Source organism: Ranitomeya variabilis, chromosome 1, assembly GCF_051348905.1.
Source record: "Ranitomeya variabilis isolate aRanVar5 chromosome 1, aRanVar5.hap1, whole genome shotgun sequence".
In the NCBI taxonomy this organism is placed as follows: domain Eukaryota; kingdom Metazoa; phylum Chordata; class Amphibia; order Anura; family Dendrobatidae; genus Ranitomeya; species Ranitomeya variabilis.
This window is the reverse complement of record NC_135232.1, coordinates 794,011,708-794,034,349: the sequence shown is the minus strand read 5'-3', so window position 1 is coordinate 794,034,349 and position 22,642 is coordinate 794,011,708. Positions and strand designations below refer to the sequence as shown.

The 22,642-nt window shown below is 43.5% G+C and overlaps 1 protein-coding gene across 3 annotated transcripts in view; it reads right to left on the bottom strand.

Moving 5' to 3' along the window:
- ACSBG2 (acyl-CoA synthetase bubblegum family member 2) overlaps nucleotides 1–22,642 on the bottom strand; it is a 170,200-nt gene that overhangs the window by 5,586 nt on the left and 141,972 nt on the right. For all 3 annotated transcript variants that reach the window (XM_077273417.1, XM_077273426.1, XM_077273408.1), the window contains 10 exons: nucleotides 22,134–22,372; nucleotides 17,573–17,661; nucleotides 11,917–12,037; nucleotides 11,525–11,605; nucleotides 9,610–9,759; nucleotides 8,501–8,677; nucleotides 8,202–8,383; nucleotides 7,691–7,924; nucleotides 6,012–6,229; nucleotides 4,405–4,544 (listed from right to left, as the gene is read on the bottom strand). In XM_077273417.1, the coding sequence (XP_077129532.1) occupies nucleotides 4,405–4,544; nucleotides 6,012–6,229; nucleotides 7,691–7,924; nucleotides 8,202–8,383; nucleotides 8,501–8,677; nucleotides 9,610–9,759; nucleotides 11,525–11,605; nucleotides 11,917–12,037; nucleotides 17,573–17,661; nucleotides 22,134–22,372 (1,631 nt within the window). The remainder of the gene's footprint in view (nucleotides 1–4,404; nucleotides 4,545–6,011; nucleotides 6,230–7,690; nucleotides 7,925–8,201; nucleotides 8,384–8,500; nucleotides 8,678–9,609; nucleotides 9,760–11,524; nucleotides 11,606–11,916; nucleotides 12,038–17,572; nucleotides 17,662–22,133; nucleotides 22,373–22,642) is intronic.

Below are 22,642 nucleotides of genomic sequence, written 5' to 3'. Positions count from 1 at the left end.
AAGGGGACAAGGGAGACTGACAAGGGGACACACGGGGACTAGTGGGCAAGGGAGACTGACAAGGGGACAAGGGAGACTGACAAGGGGACACACAGGGACTAGTTGGCCAGGCAGACTGACAAGGAGACACACGGGGAGTAGTGGGCAAGGGAGACTGACACAAGGGGACTAGTGGGCAAGGGAGACTGATACAAGGGGACTAGTGGGCAAGGGAGACTGACACAAGGGGACACACAGGGACAAGCACAAGGGGACAAGGGAGACAGGCACAAGGGGACAAGGGAGACTGACAAGGGGACACACGGGGACTAGTGGGCAAGGGAGACTGACAAGGGGACACACGGGGACTAGTGGGCAAGGGAGACTGACAAGGGGCACACGGGGACTAGTGGGCAAGGGAGACTGACAAGGACACACGGGGACTAGTGGGCAAGGGAGACTGACAAGGGGACACACGGGGACTAGTGGGCAAGGGAGACTGACAAGGGGACACACGGGGACTAGTGGGCAAGGGAGACTGACAAGGACACACGGGGACTAGTTGGCCAGGCAGACTGACAAGGGGACACACAGGGACTAGTTGGCCAGGCAGACTGACAAGGAGACACACGGGGAGTAGTGGGCAAGGGAGACTGACACAAGGGGACTAGTGGGCAAGGGAGACTGATACAAGGGGACTAGTGGGCAAGGGAGACTGACACAAGGGGACACACAGGGACAAGCACAAGGGGACAAGGGAGACAGGCACAAGGGGACAAGGGAGACTGACAAGGGGACACACGGGGACTAGTGGGCAAGGGAGACTGACAAGGGGCACACGGGGACTAGTGGGTAAGGGAAACTGACACAAGGGGACAAGGGAGACTGACAAGGGGACACAGGGACTAGTTGTCCAGGCAGACTGACAAGGAGACACACGGGGACTAGTGGGCAAGGGAGACTGACAAGGACACACGGGGACTAGTTGGCCAGGCAGACTGACAAGGGGACACACAGGGACTAGTTGGCCAGGCAGACTGACAAGGAGACACACGGGGAGTAGTGGGCAAGGGAGACTGACACAAGGGGACTAGTGGGCAAGGGAGACTGATACAAGGGGACTAGTGGGCAAGGGAGACTGACACAAGGGGACTAGTGGGCAAGGGAGACTGATACAAGGGGACTAGTGGGCAATGGAGACTGACACAAGGGGACACAGGGACAAGCACAAGGGGACAAGGGAGACAGGCACAAGGGGACAAGGGAGGCAGGCACAAGGGGACACACAGGGACTAGTGGGCAAGGGAGACTGACAAGGACACACGGGGACTAGTTGGCCAGGCAGACTGACAAGGGGACACACAGGGACTAGCTGGCCAGGCAGACTGACAAGGAGACACACGGGGAGTAGTGGGCAAGGGAGACTGACACAAGGGGACTAGTGGGCAAGGGAGACTGATACAAGGGGACTAGTGGGCAATGGAGACTGACACAAGGGGACACACAGGGACAAGCACAAGGGGACAAGGGAGACGGGCACAAGGGAGACTGACAAGGGGACACACGGGGACTAGTGGGCAAGGGAGACTGACAAGGGGCACACGGGGACTAGTGGGCAAGGGAGACTGACACAAGGGGACAAGGGAGACTGACAAGGGGACACAGGGACTAGTTGGCCAGGCAGACTGACAAGGGGACACACAGGGACTAGTTGGCCAGGCAGACTGACAAGGAGACACACGGGGAGTAGTGGGCAAGGGAGACTGACACAAGGGGACTAGTGGGCAAGGGAGACTGATACAAGGGGACTAGTGGGCAATGGAGACTGACACAAGGGGACACACAGGGACAAGCACAAGGGGACAAGGGAGACGGGCACAAGGGAGACTGACAAGGGGCACACGGGGACTAGTGGGCAAGGGAGACTGACACAAGGGGACAAGGGAGACTGACAAGGGGACACAGGGACTAGTTGGCCAGGCAGACTGACAAGGGGACACACAGGGACTAGTTGGCCAGGCAGACTGACAAGGGGACACACAGGGACTAGTTGGCCAGGCAGACTGACAAGGGGACACACGGGGAGTAGTGGGCAAGGGAGACTGACAAGGGGACACACGGGGACTAGTGGGCAAGGGAGACTGACAAGGACACACGGGGACTAGTTGGCCAGGCAGACTGACAAGGGGACACACAGGGACTAGTTGACCAGGCAGACTGACAAGGAGACACACGGGGAGTAGTGGGCAAGGGAGACTGACACAAGGGGACTAGTGGGCAAGGGAGACTGATACAAGGGGACTAGTGGGCAAGGGAGACTGACACAAGGGGACTAGTGGGCAAAGGAGACTGATACAAGGGGACTAGTGGGCAATGGAGACTGACACAAGGGGACACACAGGGACAAGCACAAGGGGACAAGGGAGACAGGCACAAGGGGACAAGGGAGGCAGGCACAAGGGGACACACAGGGACTAGTGGGCAAGAGAGACAGGCACAAGGGGACACAGGGACTAGTGGGCAAGGGAGACTGACACAAGCACAAGGGGACAAAGGAGACAGGCACAAGGGGACACACAGGGACTAGTGGGCAAGGGAGACTGACAAGACTACACACGGATCAAGGGACACAAGCACAAGGGGACTCATGGGGACTAGGAGGAAGGGGAGAAGGGCAAAAGAGGACACAAGGGGACTCCGAGGGCAGAGTAGGTAGGAATGCACAGGGAGACAGGGCTGCAAGAGGACAGGGGAAGACAGGGGGGAGACTTGGGAGGAGGGAAGAAGGGGGCGCAGGGATTACAAGGACAGGGTAGATGGGGAACACACGGTGAGAAAGGGGACAGGGGAGACTTGAGAGCAGGGCAGACGAGTCACACGGGGACAAGGGGCAGGGAATGCATGGGGGGTGCAGGAGGACTCGGCATGGGAGATGGGGAGCATTGGGGGACCAGGGGAGGAGGAACAAGGCATGTACGGGGGGCCCGGAGGAACACAATGACCTGAATCTGGGGACCTACTAGGACATGGGGCACGGGAGAGGAGGGAGGAAACGGGGCTGGTGTCACAGGGGGCCAGGGACGGCGACACACGGGCAGCAGACACACCTCACTTCCGACGGTCCCGTACACCTCCATGTTCATCCCCGGATCCTCCCCATGGCTGAGCCACTGCGGCATGCCCCTCCTGGGCGGCTCTGTCCACGTGCCCCCCACCAGCTCCGGAGCCGCCTGTTCCCTGTCCTAGCAGCCGCCACAGGCTTTGCCAATATGGCGGCCACCATCACCTGTGCAGATGCTGCACTGCCTGGGCCCCGCACACAGCGGGTGTGCGATGAAGTGATGTCATCACGCACCCGCAGTGTCAGAGGCAGAGGGGAATGATGGGAGAGGGAGCGACAGCTGATGCTCTCTCCTCCATCATTGCTTTGAACTGTACCGTCATCATAGACGCCGGTATAGTTCACTGCGGCGGCTGCGACGGGGAAGTTGTGTACCTCTGACCTGTCGGGTCCCTGACCTGCCAGAGCCGGTTGCAGCGGCTGCAACCGTGGTAGTTACACCCCTAACACACATACACACTACAGATACACAACACAGATATCACACACACATACTACAGATCACACACTACAGATATCAGACACACACACGACACCAGCTCATATACACATCTCACACTCTCCTCTCTGGTACTGGGGAGGCTGATATAACCGTGGCGCAGCTCCTCAGCTTCTCCTGCCTGCTTACAGCAGCTCTGTTCTGTCCCGCACCTCCCCCGTTCTCACCTTCTGTCCCGGGGCTGAAGAGCAGGAGAAGCTGTCTCACCGTGCTGATTGGAGCTGCTTCCTATCTCTCACATACCCCGGCTGCCCCCTCCCCCTAGATACGCCTCGGACTGTTGCCGTGCGGGAGGAATCTCCTGCACTGCAACATTGTGTTGGGTGCCTCGGACCTGCCGGGCCCCTGACGCGGTCGCAGTGGCGACCGCTGCGACCGTGGTAGTTACTCCACTGGGTCAACACATTCCGCAGCACTTTACATTTTAGAGGGGACTTGTACAGACAAAAGACATTACAGTATAAAAATACAGGCACATGGAGGCAACACATGCACTACTGAGCATCATTTCCTTGTCTTGAGGCATTTCCACTGAAGTTGGATCAGCCTGTATCTTCATTTTCCACTTTGATTTTGAGCATCATTCCAACTCCAGACCTCCGTGGGATATTAGTTGTGATTTACGTTGATCATTTTTAGGTTTTATTGTTCTCCACACATTCCACTATGTAATGAATAAAGATTTACAACTGGAATATTTCATTCAGTGATATCTAGGATGTGGGATTTTAGTGTTCCCTATATTTGTTTGAGCAGTCTATCTATACACACTTTTCCCATGTGGATCTTATTTCTTTAAAGTTACCTTCAAGGTTAGTAGCATGGAAAGAAATTTTCTCTTGTCGCCAACTACCATGACATTACTAATTATTGGTATGCGTTCTTTAATGGCATCCTCAATGGGCACAGGAGGGATATTTTCACCACCTGCTGTAATAATGAGCTCTGAAATAGAACACAGACAATCTCAGCATGTACATTCTTTAACAACTTCGTGACATGTCACTAAAGCCAAAACTGGCTTATCAGATTTAAAATATGGACTCCATTATGTGATAAAAACTCAAATGCTTCAACATATCCCAGTGACTGTTTTTTCTTGACACATTGTACCTTATGCTAGCAGTAAAAGATTTTTTTTTAATGGAAAAATATATACCGTACATATATTAACCCACAAAGCAGGAAATAAAGATAGTGGAAGACTTTAGCTACTAAAACCACTAAGTTAGATATATTCTAACTTTGTACTATTATATCTCAATACAAATTTGTTATCCTGTGACTGGACTTAAATGGGGACAAGGGCAATGCACTGTCCCTATGGCTGGGACCCCAACTATCCCTGCTCCCAAAAGGTACCTAAACTGGCCCCTCCCACACTGGGCCTCAGACAGAAAGGCTAATGTATAAAACACAAGAAACTGGGTAACAAAAAGCAAGGAACATACAAAACACTCAAAAAGGTAGGGTATATAGGGAAGGTTAAGAATGTACAAACCAAATGGGAATAGGATAATAAGAAAAGCACCCAACAACCGCATGCAACAATCTCTCCAGCAGCAACATCTCCTACTCCTAGCTCCTAGGAGTAGCTGTGCTGAGTCGAAGGTCTGGCCAGATATTAAAAGGAGAGGAAATGACCAGGTCAGGAACAGCTGTGAGATTTAGCTGCAAGTTTATAACCAGCATATAGAAAGGGTCGTTAATTTCTTTAGCACCAAAGGAAACAAAAATCCATTTAATATGAAACACACAAACCCAGGCTAAATGGAAGATCTGCGATTCACAATACGTAGTGATTTTCAAATCCCAGATCTTCCAGGAGGACGTGATCTACTCATAACATTTTTAGTGGCAGAAATTTTCCACAATGTCCTTTGGAATAAAGGTTAAAAAAAATCAAAACAAAACTACACTTTCAGACTTTAATATTGTACACTGTCTCATACACTGCAGAATTTCTGTACTGCAGTGCATGGGACAAGTCAAATATACACTGACACTTCGGCCATGCTATGGCCAAGTCTAATCGGACAACAGTCCACTGCAAGTGAAGCCATTACTTGGCCTCAGACTGCCATGCCAACTATTGGACCCAAAAATCACTAGATGCCGACAGGTTTAAAAAGTGGGGCCTCACCCACTTAAATGTCAGTCACAATCAAAACTGATAGTCGCCAATGCGACAGGGTGTCAGCTATAGTGTACAGTGGTTAGGAGCGCACCATTTATTTACTCCTCGGCACAGTAAATAAAGGCATATTGGTAGTTAAGGGGTTAGTGCGAGTTATACAATCTGCACCCTATGTGTACAGAAAATGGTTTACACAATAGATTTTTTTTTTTTTTTTAAATATTTTCCCTTGGAGAACAAATAATTATGTCCACAAGACCAAGCAGAAAAATCACCTTTAATTCTACCGGTAATGTACAAAAATCCATTGTCATCATGTTTTCCAATGTCTCCAGAATGCAGCCAGCCCTCCTCATCTATGGATTCCTTTGTTTTGTCTTCCATATTTAGGTAACCCATAAAGACATGTCGGCCCCAGAATAATATTTCTCCACTTCCATCACCATCTGGCTGGTAGATATTTGTTTTGCAACCAGATATTACTTTTCCACAACTATAAAAAGAAAAAAACACAACAAACAAACTAATTTTTACTACTCATTTTAGGATAATCTCATTTAAAAAGTGTTTTGCGACCATTTTATTTCTTATTCAAGTGAATATATTTGCAGCTAATTTTTTTGCGATTGTGTTTCATTAAACATTTTACAGTTGTTTACCTTCTATAGCTTCTTGCACTTTAGATTACAGGGAAATTAGTTAACTGTGAATCTGTCAGTCAGCCCACTATGATAGTCTTACTATCAGCTGACTTATGACCACAGACCACAAAGATGAATGTACAGGTACAGTAAAAGCAAAAATGCAAATTTTTTTTTTTTAATTAAACCTTATTGCAGAAGAGTTTCAGCCTTAAACTCATACATTTAAGTAAAAAAGCGGCCAACACAAGTTTTACATAAAGTCGTGTCTTGAAACTATTTTAAAGGTAAGGTACCGCGTTTGTAGATCATTAATAAATCACTGTAATGTAGCATAACATGCTGCTATAACCAAGTTTTAAATGCATGTGAAACAGATTTCGTGTGTTATATGTGTTTAAAGAAGGAACTGGGGGCTGACATCTTGGTTTTGCAGCAGTAGCAGGGCACTAGCAGTGTCATTTTACAGCACCCCATGGACATAGGAGATAATAGACCGGCGAGGACCCTATCTTTAACATTGGAGAGGCGTTAGCAGTGAGCTGGGCACGCCTCTGTGGGCTGCACAACTCACTGCTGTAGGTGTGACTAGCAGCCATTTTATTATAGCCCAGTGCTCTCTGCCCAGCTCCACTTACTCTCTATCACAGGAGCTCCATTCACTCCATTAAGCTGCATTCCCAGCCTGCAGAGAGAGGTGACACCTGTCTCAGCCATACAATGTATCTCTCCCCTCCCTCCACAATGCCTGGCCATTCACTGCAGACCTGGAGCTCCTTCTTATCTTACTGAGGGATGAGTCACAGACAGCTCTGCACAGACAATGCTGCTCCATACACACCACATAAACTATAAACTGCTGGTGATAGCAGATCACAGGGCAGTCACACACAAAATGGCTCTGCCCTGTGATGCTGCTCTTCATTCTGCCCCAGGGATACTAGACCACCCAAAAGGGGAGGGAAATGGTGATGTCAGCAGTTACTGCCCAGATTTTCCAGCTAACAGTAAAGCTGGTAAGTCTTACTATAGCTGCTTGAGGTCTAAAACGGAAAATGCTCCCCCTAGTGGTCAATATATATATTTATAAGAAAATATATAATATTTTTCATATAGAAATGTTTGCAAACAGTGCAAACATTGCATTAATACATTTTATTTACTATTTTAAGCTTAATTTCACAAAAAAACAAACTACAAGAAAACTGGTGGCACCTTCCCTTTAAGTATTAGAAATCCATCTTCACAAGGCAACATCATGTAGTCAAAGTATTAATTACCAGAGGATCTACGGCCTCAAAAATTACACATACCTGGTAATTCTGAAGGCATCTGGCAGAGAAACGGTGTGTGGGCCAGAGCTTTCGCTCATTCCATAGAGTTCATACACAGGAATATTGAGGCTGAGGAAAAATTCCAGAGTGTCTTTTGTAATGGGAGCAGCTCCAGTATAACATTTTGTACAGCGGTCCAAGCCAAGAGCTTTGCATACTTTCTTAAATACCAATTTTTTAGCCACATGATACTTCATTGGCTGGGGGGAGGCTCTGAAGAAGCAATTACAAATTCGTTATCAATCCCTGTTGAATTATTGTTTATTATTGCCAATGTATTCCAAGACAGTCTCTAGGTTACAAGCATACCAAGTTTTAAAGACAATTAGGAAAAAGTTAGATTAGTCGATTTCCCATACCTAGGGATGATTCTTTTACTATCCAGAGAATGTACCAGAATAATTAATATTTAAAAAAATATAATAATAATAATAATAATAATAATAATAATAAATATTATTATTATTATTATTATTAATAAATGTCTTACCCATTCATTCTCTTCATATTTGTTTCTAAGCCTACACCTTTTGCCCAAGTAGCCACCTTGCGTTTGATTGTTGAAGATTTAGCTCCAACGGCCTTCATTTTCTCCTGCATTTTTTCCCACACCCTTGGAACACCCATAAATGCAGTTGGTCTGACTTCTTTTAAGGTGTTTCCCAATGATCCCTGAGAAAACGAGAAGAAAAAAAAAAGGTTTCAAAATTAAAAGATGGTCCATAGTTCTTTTCCTTCTCTAATAAGGTGAACTCTAGATGGTTCAGTAAAGAGTACAGGAAGAGTTACCTTCAAAGCATCCGGCTGAGCAAAATAAGTGGCTCCGCCATACTTCATAGTCAACCAGATGTCTATCATCTGCGCTGCTATGTGGCTAAGTGGCAAATAACTGACCACTACCTCTTGTTGGTCAGTAGCCTCTTTGAGACTAACTGTCCTTCCAGCTGCTGTGGCTGTCCAAGTGATCTGGAATAAAAGAATTGCCAATTAATTTGAAACAGAATAATTAAGGTTGGGTCTATACATGACAATCTGTCTATATATTTATTAAGGCATACGGATGCCACAGCGGGAGTCTAACTATGTTGACAAGTCGCAGTTCCACTTCAGGGTCGGCGTCACCACCCAGCACAACCCAGGCAACTGCTGATGCACAATGCTGTATGGAGGACTACATAAATTGACTGCAGACTTTTTAATCCCCCCAGAGCACACACTGTGTGCGGTGAGAATTCACTGGTTTCTTGGCTATTGTAGAATTTACAATAGATATCACTCATATAATGTAAGAAGTCAGTGAAATCTTTGGCATTGCACTATACCTATATTGTTCTGCCATATCTATGCATCATGAATCGCGGTATGTTGAAGGGGCCGCGGATTCTCTCTCCCCCCCCCCTGAGGTCCACAAAAACCTGGAGCCGGCCCTAATGCACTTACAGGCAATCTGCCACTAAGGTTTTGCTACCCCAGAGCAGCATGATGTAGGGACAAAGACCTCAATGAGATAAGTAATTTTATCATAACTGCAGCTTGCAGTAAGAGATACATCACTCTGTCGCAGGTCTAGCAGTTCTCCAATGCAGAGCTCTATATGACCCTGCCCACACCACTTAGTAGCTTTGTGATTATGCAGAGTGAACACAGAAAACTGCCAATCAGTGGTGGGACAGGGATATACAGAGCTCAGGAATATGGAGGACTACATTGCAGTAGATTTACTAGTCATCTAGTGAGGAAAATCATGGTTGTGGCGATTATCAAAAGTACATCAAGCAGCCTAGCAAGTGACTTTGCTGGAATTAAGGTCTCCATCTCTACATTATAAGTCTCTCAGATTATGTGGCTAAAACCTGGTGACAGATTCCCTTTACCATAATTTCAACAAGCAGGCTTACATTGTCATGGCTCAACATTACTCCTTTCGGCTGCCCTGTGGTTCCTGATGTGTAAATCAGTGTGCAGCACTGGTTAGGCTTCTGGGAAGAAATTATTTGGTCCAGTTGAACATCTGGGACACTTTTTCCCAGCTCCATGAATTCCGCCCACTGCAGAGAAAAATAAAAAAAGTGTCATTTAAAGGGATCATCATTATTAACAATAATAACAAATACCTCCAATTAGAAATGTAGTATAGTTTTTATGATTCGCTATTTCTCTTTCCTCATGTCCAGGCATTGCTGGACCTTAGCTATCCATGGTTACAATCATTAGCAACTAGCTAGCTAAGCTGACATATCGGTGGTCGTAACCATGGAAACCCAAAAAGTCCTGCAATGCCTGGACATGAGAAAAGAAATGGTGAATCAGAAAAACTGTACTACATTTCTAACTGGAGGAATTTGCTAATTATTATTACTACACCTACTACATATTGGGATAGGGGTCTTGGAAATGAGAATACCCCTTTAAGCACCTTGGCAATTGCCCTTCCATATAAAGAAATGGGAAAGAAGAATACTCAAAAAAAAAATTACACACACTACCCACAAACCTCTCACTTTATTTTAAAATATAAAGATTGACGGTGTTGCAGGAAAGGATTTTTTATTTTTCAAAGATATCTTTTAAAGATATAGCCATAGAACCCACCTCTGCATTGGTTGGAAGAGGTTAGGAGAATACTCCCCATTCCCAAGGCTGGGCTTTTAAACGGTTACGCCGGGGAGATAAACTGTAAAGATAACATTAATATTGTTTCCCATCACAGTAACCGCAAATCAGTGTGACGCTGGAGCTGCTCCACCTCCCTTCTGGGACGTCACGTCATACATCGGGGGACATTGAAGAAAAACCGTGAGCACTAGCACAAGGTGCACGGGTAGGTTCCCACACCCTAATACGGTAAAGATAAATAAACCCGGCACTCAACTTGGATGCAATTCCAGCGTTTATTGCGTAGTACCAAAACGTTTCGGTCAAATGTGACCTTCTTCAGTTATGTACTTAGTAGCAATTAGGTACTGCTTGGTGGGACGTACTCAAAAGAGCAAGTTGGAATCACTGTTCATTAGATGCCCGAAGTGCAAAGGGCTAGGAGCTTGTGTGATCCGGAGCTTGACGCGGTGTCCGCCGCTTGTCTGGCTGCATGTTCCGGGCATGCAGCCAGACAAGCGGCGGACACCGCATCAAGCTCCGGATCACACAAGCTCCTAGCCCTTTGCACTTCGGGCATCTAATGAACAGTGATTCCAACTTGCTCTTTTGAGTACGTCCCACCAAGCAGTACCTAATTGCTACTAAGTACATAACTGAAGAAGGTCACATTTGACCGAAACGTTTTGGTACTACGCAATAAACGCTGGAATTGCATCCAAGTTGAGTGCCGGGTTTATTTATCTTTATACATCGGGGGACATGGCCTGCTACTATTAGCTGCCAGCAGCATGATAATACTGGCCAATTAGACCACGCACATTTTGATAAACTGAAGGATCATTTTATGCTGAATGGATCAACAGTCTGCTCTTGTGCCGATGATCAAGTCAGTATGGTCCTTAAACAACTTAAGTCTTTCATGGGAAAGACTGAATAATCAGAGAAGACGACCAAAGGTCACTTACAAAATGTGGAAGATAAATGTACAAGTAGTAAACACAAATTTGAATAGTAATAAATTCATAACACTGTTGTGATGAATCAATGATTGGTTTACCCATTTTCCTTAGCTGTGGCTAAAGCAGCCATGGAATATTTTGCAGTATAAATCTCGACTTCCCAAACTGCTAGTGTGCACACATTTGAACAATAAGTTACATTTAGATTAAGGTATGGGCACTGTCCCCGCGCCACAAGTAAGGTTTGCATACATACCGTGTAAAGGTTTGCTCTCTTCTCCTTTAGCTCATCTTTGTACTGGATAATGGCTTTCAAATGTGGCAACTGGTCCTGAACCTGAAAGTCACAAGAACTTGTAAGACGCATCTCTTTTGTTACATGGCAAATTGCAGAAGGGGCACTATTACATTTTTAATACTAAAATTGTAAGGTTAGCTGGGTTCCTTGGATGAGGAATACAGTATTTCTATTGCTACAGCGGTATACAGAGTTAAAAAAAACTAGCTTAAAACGTCTAATGGAATCCAAACAAACTCTTACCAGCTGATGCCGCTGTCCAAGTTATCTGAATGTAAAGCACATCAATATTCAGAAAGCTAAAGATTCTCTACATATAGCAGCAACTGGAGAATCCAGTCACAACTTACCTGTAATATTTTTTGCAGTTGCTTATGATTTTCTACTACCAGTATGTTAGCCTCACAGTTTTCTGCCACATAATGACAAGCCTCTGCAGAATTTGTAGTGTAGATGCCCACAGCAAATCCTCTAGAACCGAAAGATGCAATAAATTGATCAGTACCAAAAGCACTAGTTATACCAGTCTGGACACATCAGCTTATGCAGAGATACACTGAGCAAACGACAACGCCAAGCTGATAGTGTTAGTTAACGTATCAGAGGATTTGACATTCGCTGAATGTGAATTTACTAGGTGGCCTTTACTGCAGCACGTGGATACGTTTTTGAAATCGCATCCACTATAATGGCATTGGAAAACAGCAAATCTGCAGACAGAAAATTTGCGCAATTTGTACATATAAATTAAAGTTTAATTCCTGCCAGAGACAAAAAAATCTTACATTGAGCCCACAATTTTCAGAGGTCTGTAGTAGCATTTGTCTTCTCTTATCGGCCAAATAGACCTTTTGGACCCGCTAGACTTCACAGGATACTTGAAATGTCACTCAGGCTATGTACACATGTTCCGAATTTTTCGCGTTTTTTCAAGGTTTTCCTCAGCAAAAATGCTTAAAAAATGCTTACATTAAGCATCCCATCAATTTTAATGCATTACGCAATTTTTGCGCACATGTTGCGTTTTTTCCCGTGAAAAAAAACGCACCGCGAAAAAAAAAGCAGCATGTTCATTAAGTTGGCGGATTTTTTGCTATATTATTGCATTGGGAACCTCAGGAAAAATCTGTAAAAAAAAAAGAGCAGATTTCCTGTGAATGTAGTCCGGATTTGCTCAGGAAAATTCTGCTAACTTTCCTGAACATGTGCACATAGCCTAAAGTTATAAGTTTCACAAAAACTCATACTTTCAACGAAACTAGAGCTGCCACATCATTAGCTAAGCAGATTTTTTTTTATTGCAGGGCTGCACTGGTGCTACCAATGTAAGATCATGCACCCAATAGTATACTCACCCGGTGTATTGAGCTTTCCTAGCACCTCTCCGGTCCGACGCTGCCATCATGTGACAGCAACTTCTGACTCATCGAAAGTCAGCGGTAGCAGCTTAATGCAAGTCAGACCCAGTTCGAGGCTTTCATAGAACTGCATTGAAAAGTGACCTCCGGATCGCCCAGCAAACACTTGAGAGATTCGGGAGGTCACAAACTGCTGGAGACAGACCAGAGCGGCGTGGATAAAAGCAGAAGATGGCGGATGGCAAGAGTAAGTTTATGTGCAGGGGTATTACATTAGTAGAACCACTCAAGTGCAACATTATGAGTAAAAAAAAAAAAAAAACATGCTGGCGTGGTGCTTTAACACTTTCATGACAGGGCCAATTTCCATTTGAGCCTTTGTTTTTCCTTCTTCCCAAAGTTAAATCTTTTTTGTCCAGACATAAAAAGGCTTGGTTTTTGAGCAACTAGGTGCACTTTTGAATGACACCACATCATTCATTCTACCACACAGTGTACTGGAAAATGGATAAAAAAATTCAGTGGGGAGAAACTGGAAAAGAAAAAAAAACAAAACCCAATTGACATGGTTTTTAATGGTGGTATAAAGGACTTCGTAGTGATGAGGAGAATCCCATTGTGATTACGGTAATACCAAAACATGTCCATTTTTCACTTTAGTGGATAGAATAAAAAAATATATATTTGGGGTTGTGTAGCTATTTTCCAAAACCCGTAACATTTTTATTTTTCCTTCGATTGAGCTGTGTGACTGCTTATTTTTTGTGTGGCGAGACAAATTTTTTTATTTATATAATTTTGGGACAGGTATGTTTTGATCACTTGTTGCAACATTTTTCGTGGAATTGCAGCAACAGATACAATGTTATTTTGGCACTTGATTTTTGTTGATGTTTACAGATCAGGTCAATCATTTTTAAAATTTTGATAGCTCAGATTTTTCTGAACTTGGCGATACCAAATGGGTTTCATTTTTAAATTTTTATTTTTAATGCAGAAAAGGAGTGATTTGAACTTATGCTTTCTTCCATTTTTTTTTATTTTTTTTATTTCTTCTACTTTTCACTGTTCTCAACAGTCTTGAAGCTGTGATAATCTGAACGCTTGCGCTATATACAGTAACGCTACAGCATCACCGCATATAGTAAAAATCAATGTCTCCTTTCAAGCCTGGCCACAGGTAGGGTTTCAAAAGAGCTTCGTAAGCATGGGGCTCTACAGTAGACCCACGGCTGTCATAGTAACCCATGGAGACCCGCAATCACATCAAGGGCGCATGGAATTACTTGCATCCATGCCGACACACGTTAATTGCTACTGTCAAATTAAAAGTTAAGGCTTTATTCCCATAATTTCAAATCTGCAGCTTGTCAATTTCCCTTGGGGGTGCACCAAGTTTTCTGTGCGGAATTTCCCCATAGACTTGCATTAGATGCGGAAACTTTGCAGGTAAAAAGCACACAAGCATTTTAAGTGCATTTCCACTGTGGAAACGCATACAAAATATGTTATCCACACCCGGATATGGCAATAAAGTTGTTAAAGCTAAATACCAGGAAAAAGCAAAGCAGCTTTATTTAAAGCATGACGAACCAAAAAGACAAAAAGACGTTAAAAATGCAAGTAACAATTTAAATAGGTGCAGACATTCTGCGGCGTCAGCACCTCACCAAAAGCTCATAGTGGGAACATAGCCTTAGAGAGGTCCTGGCTGTAACGCACAGCCATCACCCCCTTCAGACTTGCGTCATACACAAGGCCGACATCAGGGCATTACTGCCCTTAATGGCATATGGGGCCCGATGAGGAGTTGGCCCCCTCTGTTCTAATCACCGGGCCCAAGCGGTAACTGACCGCGCGTCCTCCGACGCACGATCAGTTAAAATCTGTTACCGTGCAGGAGATTCCTCCCGCACGGTAACAGTTAACAGACGCCAGCCAATCACAGGCCGGAAGCAGACGTCAACGCGCACGTTGCAGGCGTATGATGTCACTGTCATACGTCGGAACGACGCTGTGTGCTTCAGCCGAATCGGAGAGGAGGTCCGAGGACACACAGCAGCAGCTCGGCCATGTAGGCAAAAATCTTTTTCTTTTTTATGTAAAGCCGCGGTATGGAGCATACTATACTATTATGGATGGGGGGAGAAAAAGGGGATGCATTATATCCCTATGGGGATGCTGCATTATACTATGGGGTGCATTATATCCCTATGGCGATGCTGCATTATACTATTGGGTTTATTATATCCCTATGGGGATGCTATATTATACTATGGGGTGCATTATATCCCTATGGGGATGCTGCATTATATTATGGGGTGCATTATATCCCTATTGGTCTGCTGCATTATACTATGGGGTTGCTGCATTATACTATGGGGAGGACAAGTGGGATATTACTGTAGGGGCCAATTAAAAGATATTTTGAGGATAGTGGTTTCAGTGTTGGGGAGGAAATATCCTGTTACTGTGCAAGGCGAGAGTCGCTTATTTTCTACATCTGGTGTAGTGTGGAGGTTGGTGAAAAATTGGAGCATGTGCTCTAGATAACTTATTTTCTACAGAGACGAGTCCTGGCTGGAAGAATTGATGGCGGTGTGTGCTGGATGAAGATGAAAAGCAAAGATAAAGAACTTCAACTAGAGATGTCACCGGTGAGTCAGTGTTACCTGTACACTGACACTATACACTGCATATCTATAAACAGAGCTCCTGTGTATAATGTCACTGGTGATCACTGTATTATCTGCACACTGACATTATACAGAGCTCATGTGTACAATGTAACTGGTGATCTCTATTACTCGTACACTATACGATGTACAGATCTGTGTATAATGGCACTTATTTTTATATTAGTATTGTTTTTTTATTAATGATCAGTATTGTAGTATTTGGTCACTATGTTGTGGTAATATGTGATCTGGTCCTGATGTGGTGGTATTTGTTCCCTGTGTTTGCCATTTTTCGGTCACTGTGGTGGTAATATGTGGTCTGGTCATGGGGTGTCGATTTTTACTTGTAAGTGGTATTATTTGAACACTATATGGTGGTAATATGGTGTCTGGTCATGGTGTGGTGGTATTTGTTCCTTGTATGTGGTATTACTGGTCATCATGTGGTGGTAATATGTGGTGTGGACGTGGTGCGGTGGTATTTGTCCCTTGAATGATACTATTCGGTCACTGTGGTGGTAATATGAGGTCTGGACATGGTGTGGTGGTATTTGTTTCTGTATGTGGTATTATAGGTCACTATGTGGTAGTAATATGGTGTCTGATCATGGTGTAGTGGTATTTGTTCCTTGTTTGTGATATTATTGGTCATTTTAAAAATTGAATAATTAAAAATATACCTAAAATTGTATTGGATATTTTAACAAATGTTTTGTACGTTACAGTAGAGTAGAGTCCGGCCAGAAGAGTATACCTTGTCTTGGTGATGGATTAAAAAAATCTTTTGGCCAAAACAAAAGCTGCTGGTTATGTATGTGGTGATGGGAACCGTAAATGTGTGATTGGTGAAGATGTGGTGCATAAGTGGAGTTTTTCCAAGCGAGGGCAGTGGGACTGTGGATGGTTCGCGGGGTGGAGCCTGGGCGGAGTCTCAAGGGGGACCCCCAAAAATTTTGCCAGTATGGGGCCCCGAAATTCCTAGTGGCAGTCCTTGTCATACATATATGGCACGTCGTGAAGGGGTTAAGTATTTACAGCAGAAAATCTGCAGTTTACAGAACCAGCAAAATGAATTGTGTTCTGAAATCTCAAGCACATGCTGTTTATTGCTTCCTTTCCGATTTGAAACAGTACAAAAACCGCTGAAAGAATCGACATGTTGAAGATTTCATTGTTTTACACACATTCAAATGGTGGAAAAAAAACCAAACAAACATCAAAAATACATGCAAATAATAAAAGGGTCAAAAGGAAGGGTATTTGACAGTTTTTCCTGTCAAGAGACTTTTTGGTTCAGAAGTTTCTGCTGCAAATACTAGTGTGCACATACCTTTACTGATGCAGCTACGCTCATTCAGTTCAAAGTGTGAGATATTGTTATAACAAGCTAGATCTCACTTTGATAGTGGAGAGGGCTGCAGAGTCTTGTGGCATCTCATAACAGGCTAAAAGGACCCTACTTAGTGGCACAACTCGGGTCCTAACTTCTGACATTAATAAATGTAAGGCCGGGTGCCTATGATCTGGAAATAGCAGCGCTTCGGACACAGCGAATATACGCTGCGTCCAAAGTGCTACCTTCTACATCAGCATATGTTCACCTGACACATTTATCACTTTTTTTCGCTGTAAATTAAAAAAAAAAACACCATTTCACAATTAAAAAGGGGTATTCCAATCTCCAAGATTTTATCCCAATATGTAGTATGCTAATTGGAAGTATTTGCTGAGATTACACATATCAAAAGAACTATACTACATTTTTATGTCTTGCCCCATGTGCAGGGCATTGCAATAGCTTAGTTGATAGTGAGTTGGACATCTATGACTGCAATCACTGAGTGGTTGTAACCATGGTTACCTAAGCTACTGCAATGCCCTGCACATGGGGTAAGCAACATAGCTAAATCAGAAGAACTATATACTACATATTGGGCTGTGAAATACCAGTTTAAAATATCTGAACTTACCCAGCAAGTATAGCTCCTATATCAGCTATGAACCACTCCGCAGAATTGAATCCCAGAATGCCAACTCCATGGTATCGCTCCAAACCCAACTATAAAAACAGAAAATAAAATAAAAAGCTCTGAACAAGTTAACACTAAGGATTTAAGGACACAGACTTGGCCTTGTGGACACATTATCAGAGTGACATATCAGCTTTGAAAAACGGGACAAAGATTGAAAAAGTGTGTTTACTGAGGCTGTCAGCTGAGACTTCTCAACTTAAGTGGCTTTTATCATATAGTACATTTTGCCATTTTTTGCGAATGCAAAAGTTCTGAAATACTGAAAATTTGTGGATGTGGACTGCGGTCTGGGCACAATGCAGGACTCACTGGAAGACTAATATTTGCCTTTTGGATAGTGGGTATTGCGTTTTTGGGGCAGTATCAATTTTGCAGAGCCTCTAAGCTACCAGTACAATGAAAAACCTTAAAAAGTGTGCTCGTCTTGAAATCTGTATCCCTTCAGGGTATTCATCAAGTACAATAGTTTTGTTTGACATATAAATAAAAATATACAGCGCAAAATGGTATTCATGGGTGACTTTTCATAAATTGAAAGCTGTATATTTGACCATTAGTCTACACAAAGTATATATTTTTTGAAGGGTAGAAGAGTGGAGTGACGTTACGTGCACTTTTGTAAGAAAGAAACCCAAGCAATTATAGAATTACTTCTTGGGTTTTGTTTTTTAGCTTGCAGTGGATAATTAAAGTCATGGTGATACTGAATTGATATAGGTTTCTGGCATTTTACACACAAAAAAAACACAACAACACTGCCATATTTTGAGACATCTGTTGATATGCTGGAGCTCAGTTAAGTATTGAAGTATGAGTTGAAGTTTTTAACCCCTTAAGCCCCGAGGGTGGTTTGCACGTTAATGACCGGGCCAATTTTTACAATTCTGACCACTGTCCCTTTATGAGGTTATAACTCTGGAACGCTTCAACGGATCTTGGCGATTCTGACATTGTTTTCTCGTGACATATTGTACTTCATGATAGTGGTAAAATTTATTCGATATAACTTGCGTTTGTGAAAAAAACTGAAATTTGGCGAAAATGTTGAAAATTTCGCAATTTTCCAACTTTGAATATTTATGCCCTTAAATCACAGAGATATGTCACGCAAAATACGGAGATATGTCACGCAAAATACTTAATAAATAACATTTCCCACATATCTACTTTACATCAGCACAATGTTGGAACCAAAATTTTGTTTTTTGTTAGGGAGTTATAAGGGTTCAAAGTTGACCAGAAATTTCTCATTTTTACAACACCATTTTTTTTATTTTTTATTTATTTTTTTTAGGGACTACATCTCATTTGAAGTCATTTTGAGGGGTCTATATGATAGAAAATACCCAAGTGTGACACCATTCTAAAAACTGCACCCCTCAAGGTGCTCAAAACCACATTCAAGAAGTTTATTAACCCTTCAGGTGTTTCACAGGAATTTTTGTAATGTTTTAAAAAAAAAAAAAAAGAACATTTAACTTTATTTCACAAAAAATTTACTTCAGCTCCAATTTGTTTTATTTTACCAAGGGTAACAGGAGAAAATGGACCCCAAAAGTTGTTGTGCAATTTGTCCTGAGTACGCCGATACCCCATATGTGGGGGTAAACCACTGTTTGGGCGCATGGCAGAGCTCGGAAGGGAAGGAGCGCCATTTTACTTTTCAATGCAAAATTGACTGGAATTATGATGGGACGCCATGTTGCGTTTGGAGAGCCCCTGATGTGCCTAAACATTAAAACCCCCCACAAGTGACACCATTTTGGAAAGTAGACCCCCTAAGGAACTTATCTAGATGTGTTTTGAGAGCTTTGAACCCCCAAGTGTTTCACTACAGTTTATAACGCAGAGCCGTGAAAAAAATTTTTTTTTCCCACAAAAATGATTTTTTAGCCCCCAGTTTTGTATTTTCACAAGGGTAACAGGATAAATTGGACCCAAAAAGTTGTTGTCCAATTTGTCCTGAGTACGCTGATACCCCATATGTGGGGGGGAACCACTGTTTGGGCGCATGGCAGAGCTCGGAAGGGAAGGAGCGACATTTGGAAAGCAGACTTAGATGGATTGGCATCACGTTGCATTTGCAGAGCCCCTGATGTACCCAAACAGTAGAAACCCCCCACAAGTGACCCCATATTGGAAACTAGACCTCCCAAGGAACTTATCTAGATGTGTTGAGACCTTTGAACCCCCAAGTGTTTCACTACAGTTTACAGTGCAGAGCCGTGAAAATAAAAAATCTTTTTTTTTCCCCACAAAAATGATTTTTAGCCCCCCAAATTATTATTTTACCAAGGATAACAAGAGAACTTGGACCTCAAAAGTTGTTGTCCAATTTGTCCCGAGTACGCTGATACCCCATATGTTGGGGTAAACCTGTTTGGGCGCACGGGAGAGCTCGGAAGGGAAGGAGCACTATTCTACTTTTTCAAAGCAGAATTGGCTGGAATTGAGATCGGACGCCATGTCGCGTTTGGAGAGCCCCTGATGTGCCTGAACAGTGGAAACTCCCCAATTCTACCGGAAACCCTAATCCAAACACACCCCTAACCCTAATCCCAACGGTAACCCTAACCACACCCCTAACCCTGACACACCCCTAATTCTAATCCCAACCGTAGCCGCAACCCCAACCCTAACTTTAGCCCCAACCCTAACTTTAGCCCCAACCCTAACTTTAGCCCCAACCCTAGCGGAACTATACATTTTTTTAATTTTATTATTTTTCCCCAACTAAGGGGGTGATAAAGGGGGGTTTTATTTACTTTTATAGCGTTTTTTATATTGGATTTTTATGATTGGCAGCTGTCACACACTAAAAGACGCTTTTTATAGCAAAAAAGTTGTTGCGTCTCCACATTTTGAGACCTATAATTTTTCCATATTTTGGTCCACAGAGTCATGTGAGGTCTTGTTTTTTGCGGGACGAGTTGACGTTTTTATTGCTAACATTTTCGGACACGTGACAGTTTTTGATCACTTTATTCCGATTTTTGTGAGGCAGAATGACCAAAAACCAGCTATTCATGAATTTCTTTTGGGGGAGAAGTTTATAACGTTCCACGTTTGGTAAAATTGATATACCGGTAGCAGTTTTATTCTTCGGGTCAGTACGATTACAGCGATACCTCATTTATATCATTTTTTTATGTTTTGGCTCTTTTATACGATAAAAGCTATTTTATAGAAAAAATAATTATTTTGGCATCGCTCTATTCTGAGGACTATAACTTTTTTATTTTTTTGCTTATGATGCTGTATGGCGGCTCGTTTTTTGCGGGACAAGATGACGTTTTCAGCGGTACCAGGGTTATTTATATCCGTTTTTTTGATCGCGTGTTATTCCACTTTGTTTGGCGGTATGATAAAGCGTTTTTTGGCTCTTTCTTACGGTGTTCACTGAAGGGGTTAACTAGTGGGACAGTTTTATACGTTGGGTCGTTACGGACACGGCGATACTAAATATGTGTACTTTTATTTTTTTATTTTATTTTTATAAAGAAATGTATTTATGGGAATATATATATATTTTTTTCTTTATTTAGGAATCTTTTTTTTTTTTTTTTTTACACGTGTAAATTTTTTTTTTCACTTTCTTACTTTGTCCCGGGGGGGGGGGGGGTGGACATCACAGAGCGCCGATCTGACAGTTTGCACAGCACTCTGTCAGATCTGACATACAGTAGTGCAGGCTTACCAGAGCCTGGTCTGCACCCGGAAGTACTCCCTGCAGGACCCGGATGCAGCCATTATGGATCCGGGGACTGCAGGGAGGAGACGCTCGGTACAAGGTGAGTACATCACCTTGTACCGATCGTCTCAGGGAAGCCCGCAGGCAGCCCCCTCCCTGCGCGATGCTTCCCTGTACCGCCGGTACACTGCGATCATGTTTGATCGTAGTGTGCCGGGGGTTAATGTGCCGGGGGCAGTCCGTGACCGCTCCTGGCACATAGTGCCAGATGTCAGCTGCGATAGTCAGCTGACACCCGGCCGTGCTCCCCCCGTGAGCGCGGCCGATCGCATATGACATACTATCCCGTCACTGGGAATTAAGTCCCAGGTCACCTTGACGGGATAGTACGTCATATGGGATTAAGGGGTTAATCAAGCTAACTTTTGAAGATCTGAATAATAAAAAGCAGTAGAAAAAGCCCATTTCTTTGGGTGTCCAATTTTGCTTATTCCCCCCCCCCCTCTCTGTTGTGAGATACCAAATGCAAAAACAAAAAACCAAAACACCTTTTTATCACATATCACTACAGGAGAGCTATGTAGGGGGTGAACAGGAAGATAAAAAAAAAAAAAAAAACATCTAGGGAATAAACACCCACAACTGGTGCTACCATCGATAGCAGTTGAAGCACCTGTAATGCATGCAGTCACCTGCTGCCAATTGAGCAGCCTCAGCTCGTAAGTCCACCACTTCAACCCCACATTATAAACATACACAGAGACCACCAAAGTGGGGAGGGGGAGGTTTAAACATTTTGCTACTTACCTTAATGAAGCCTTTAGCAGCTAGTCTGCACTGCTCATAATATTGCTTATATGTGAGTTTAGTCCAGTGTTCTCCCTCCTTGGATGCAAGGGCAACATAATCCCCATAATTTTGAACTGTTTCTTCAAACAACTGGTGAACTGTTATTGGGGGCAGACTGGCCACACCAGATTCTTCCACACGCAGCTGCACAGCACCATCCCTTAGCATTGTCCACAGCTTCAAGTCTGAAGAGCCACCTTTAAAAAAAAAAATGTAGAAATTTCACAAATTAAAATTAGTTATCCAAATTTTGTTTTGGAAAGTCATGACCCCCCACACTTAATCTGCATATAATCCAATATCTACAGATTATTAGAGTTTGGGGATATTACAGGTTCCCTTTAAGTTATTACAAGCATTGTATTTTTTTGCCAAGTTTAACTGCAACAAAATATTAAACTATAGTTTATAAAACTAAGCCACAATAAACTTTAAAAACTGTTTTTTTTGTGTGTTTTTGTGTTTAG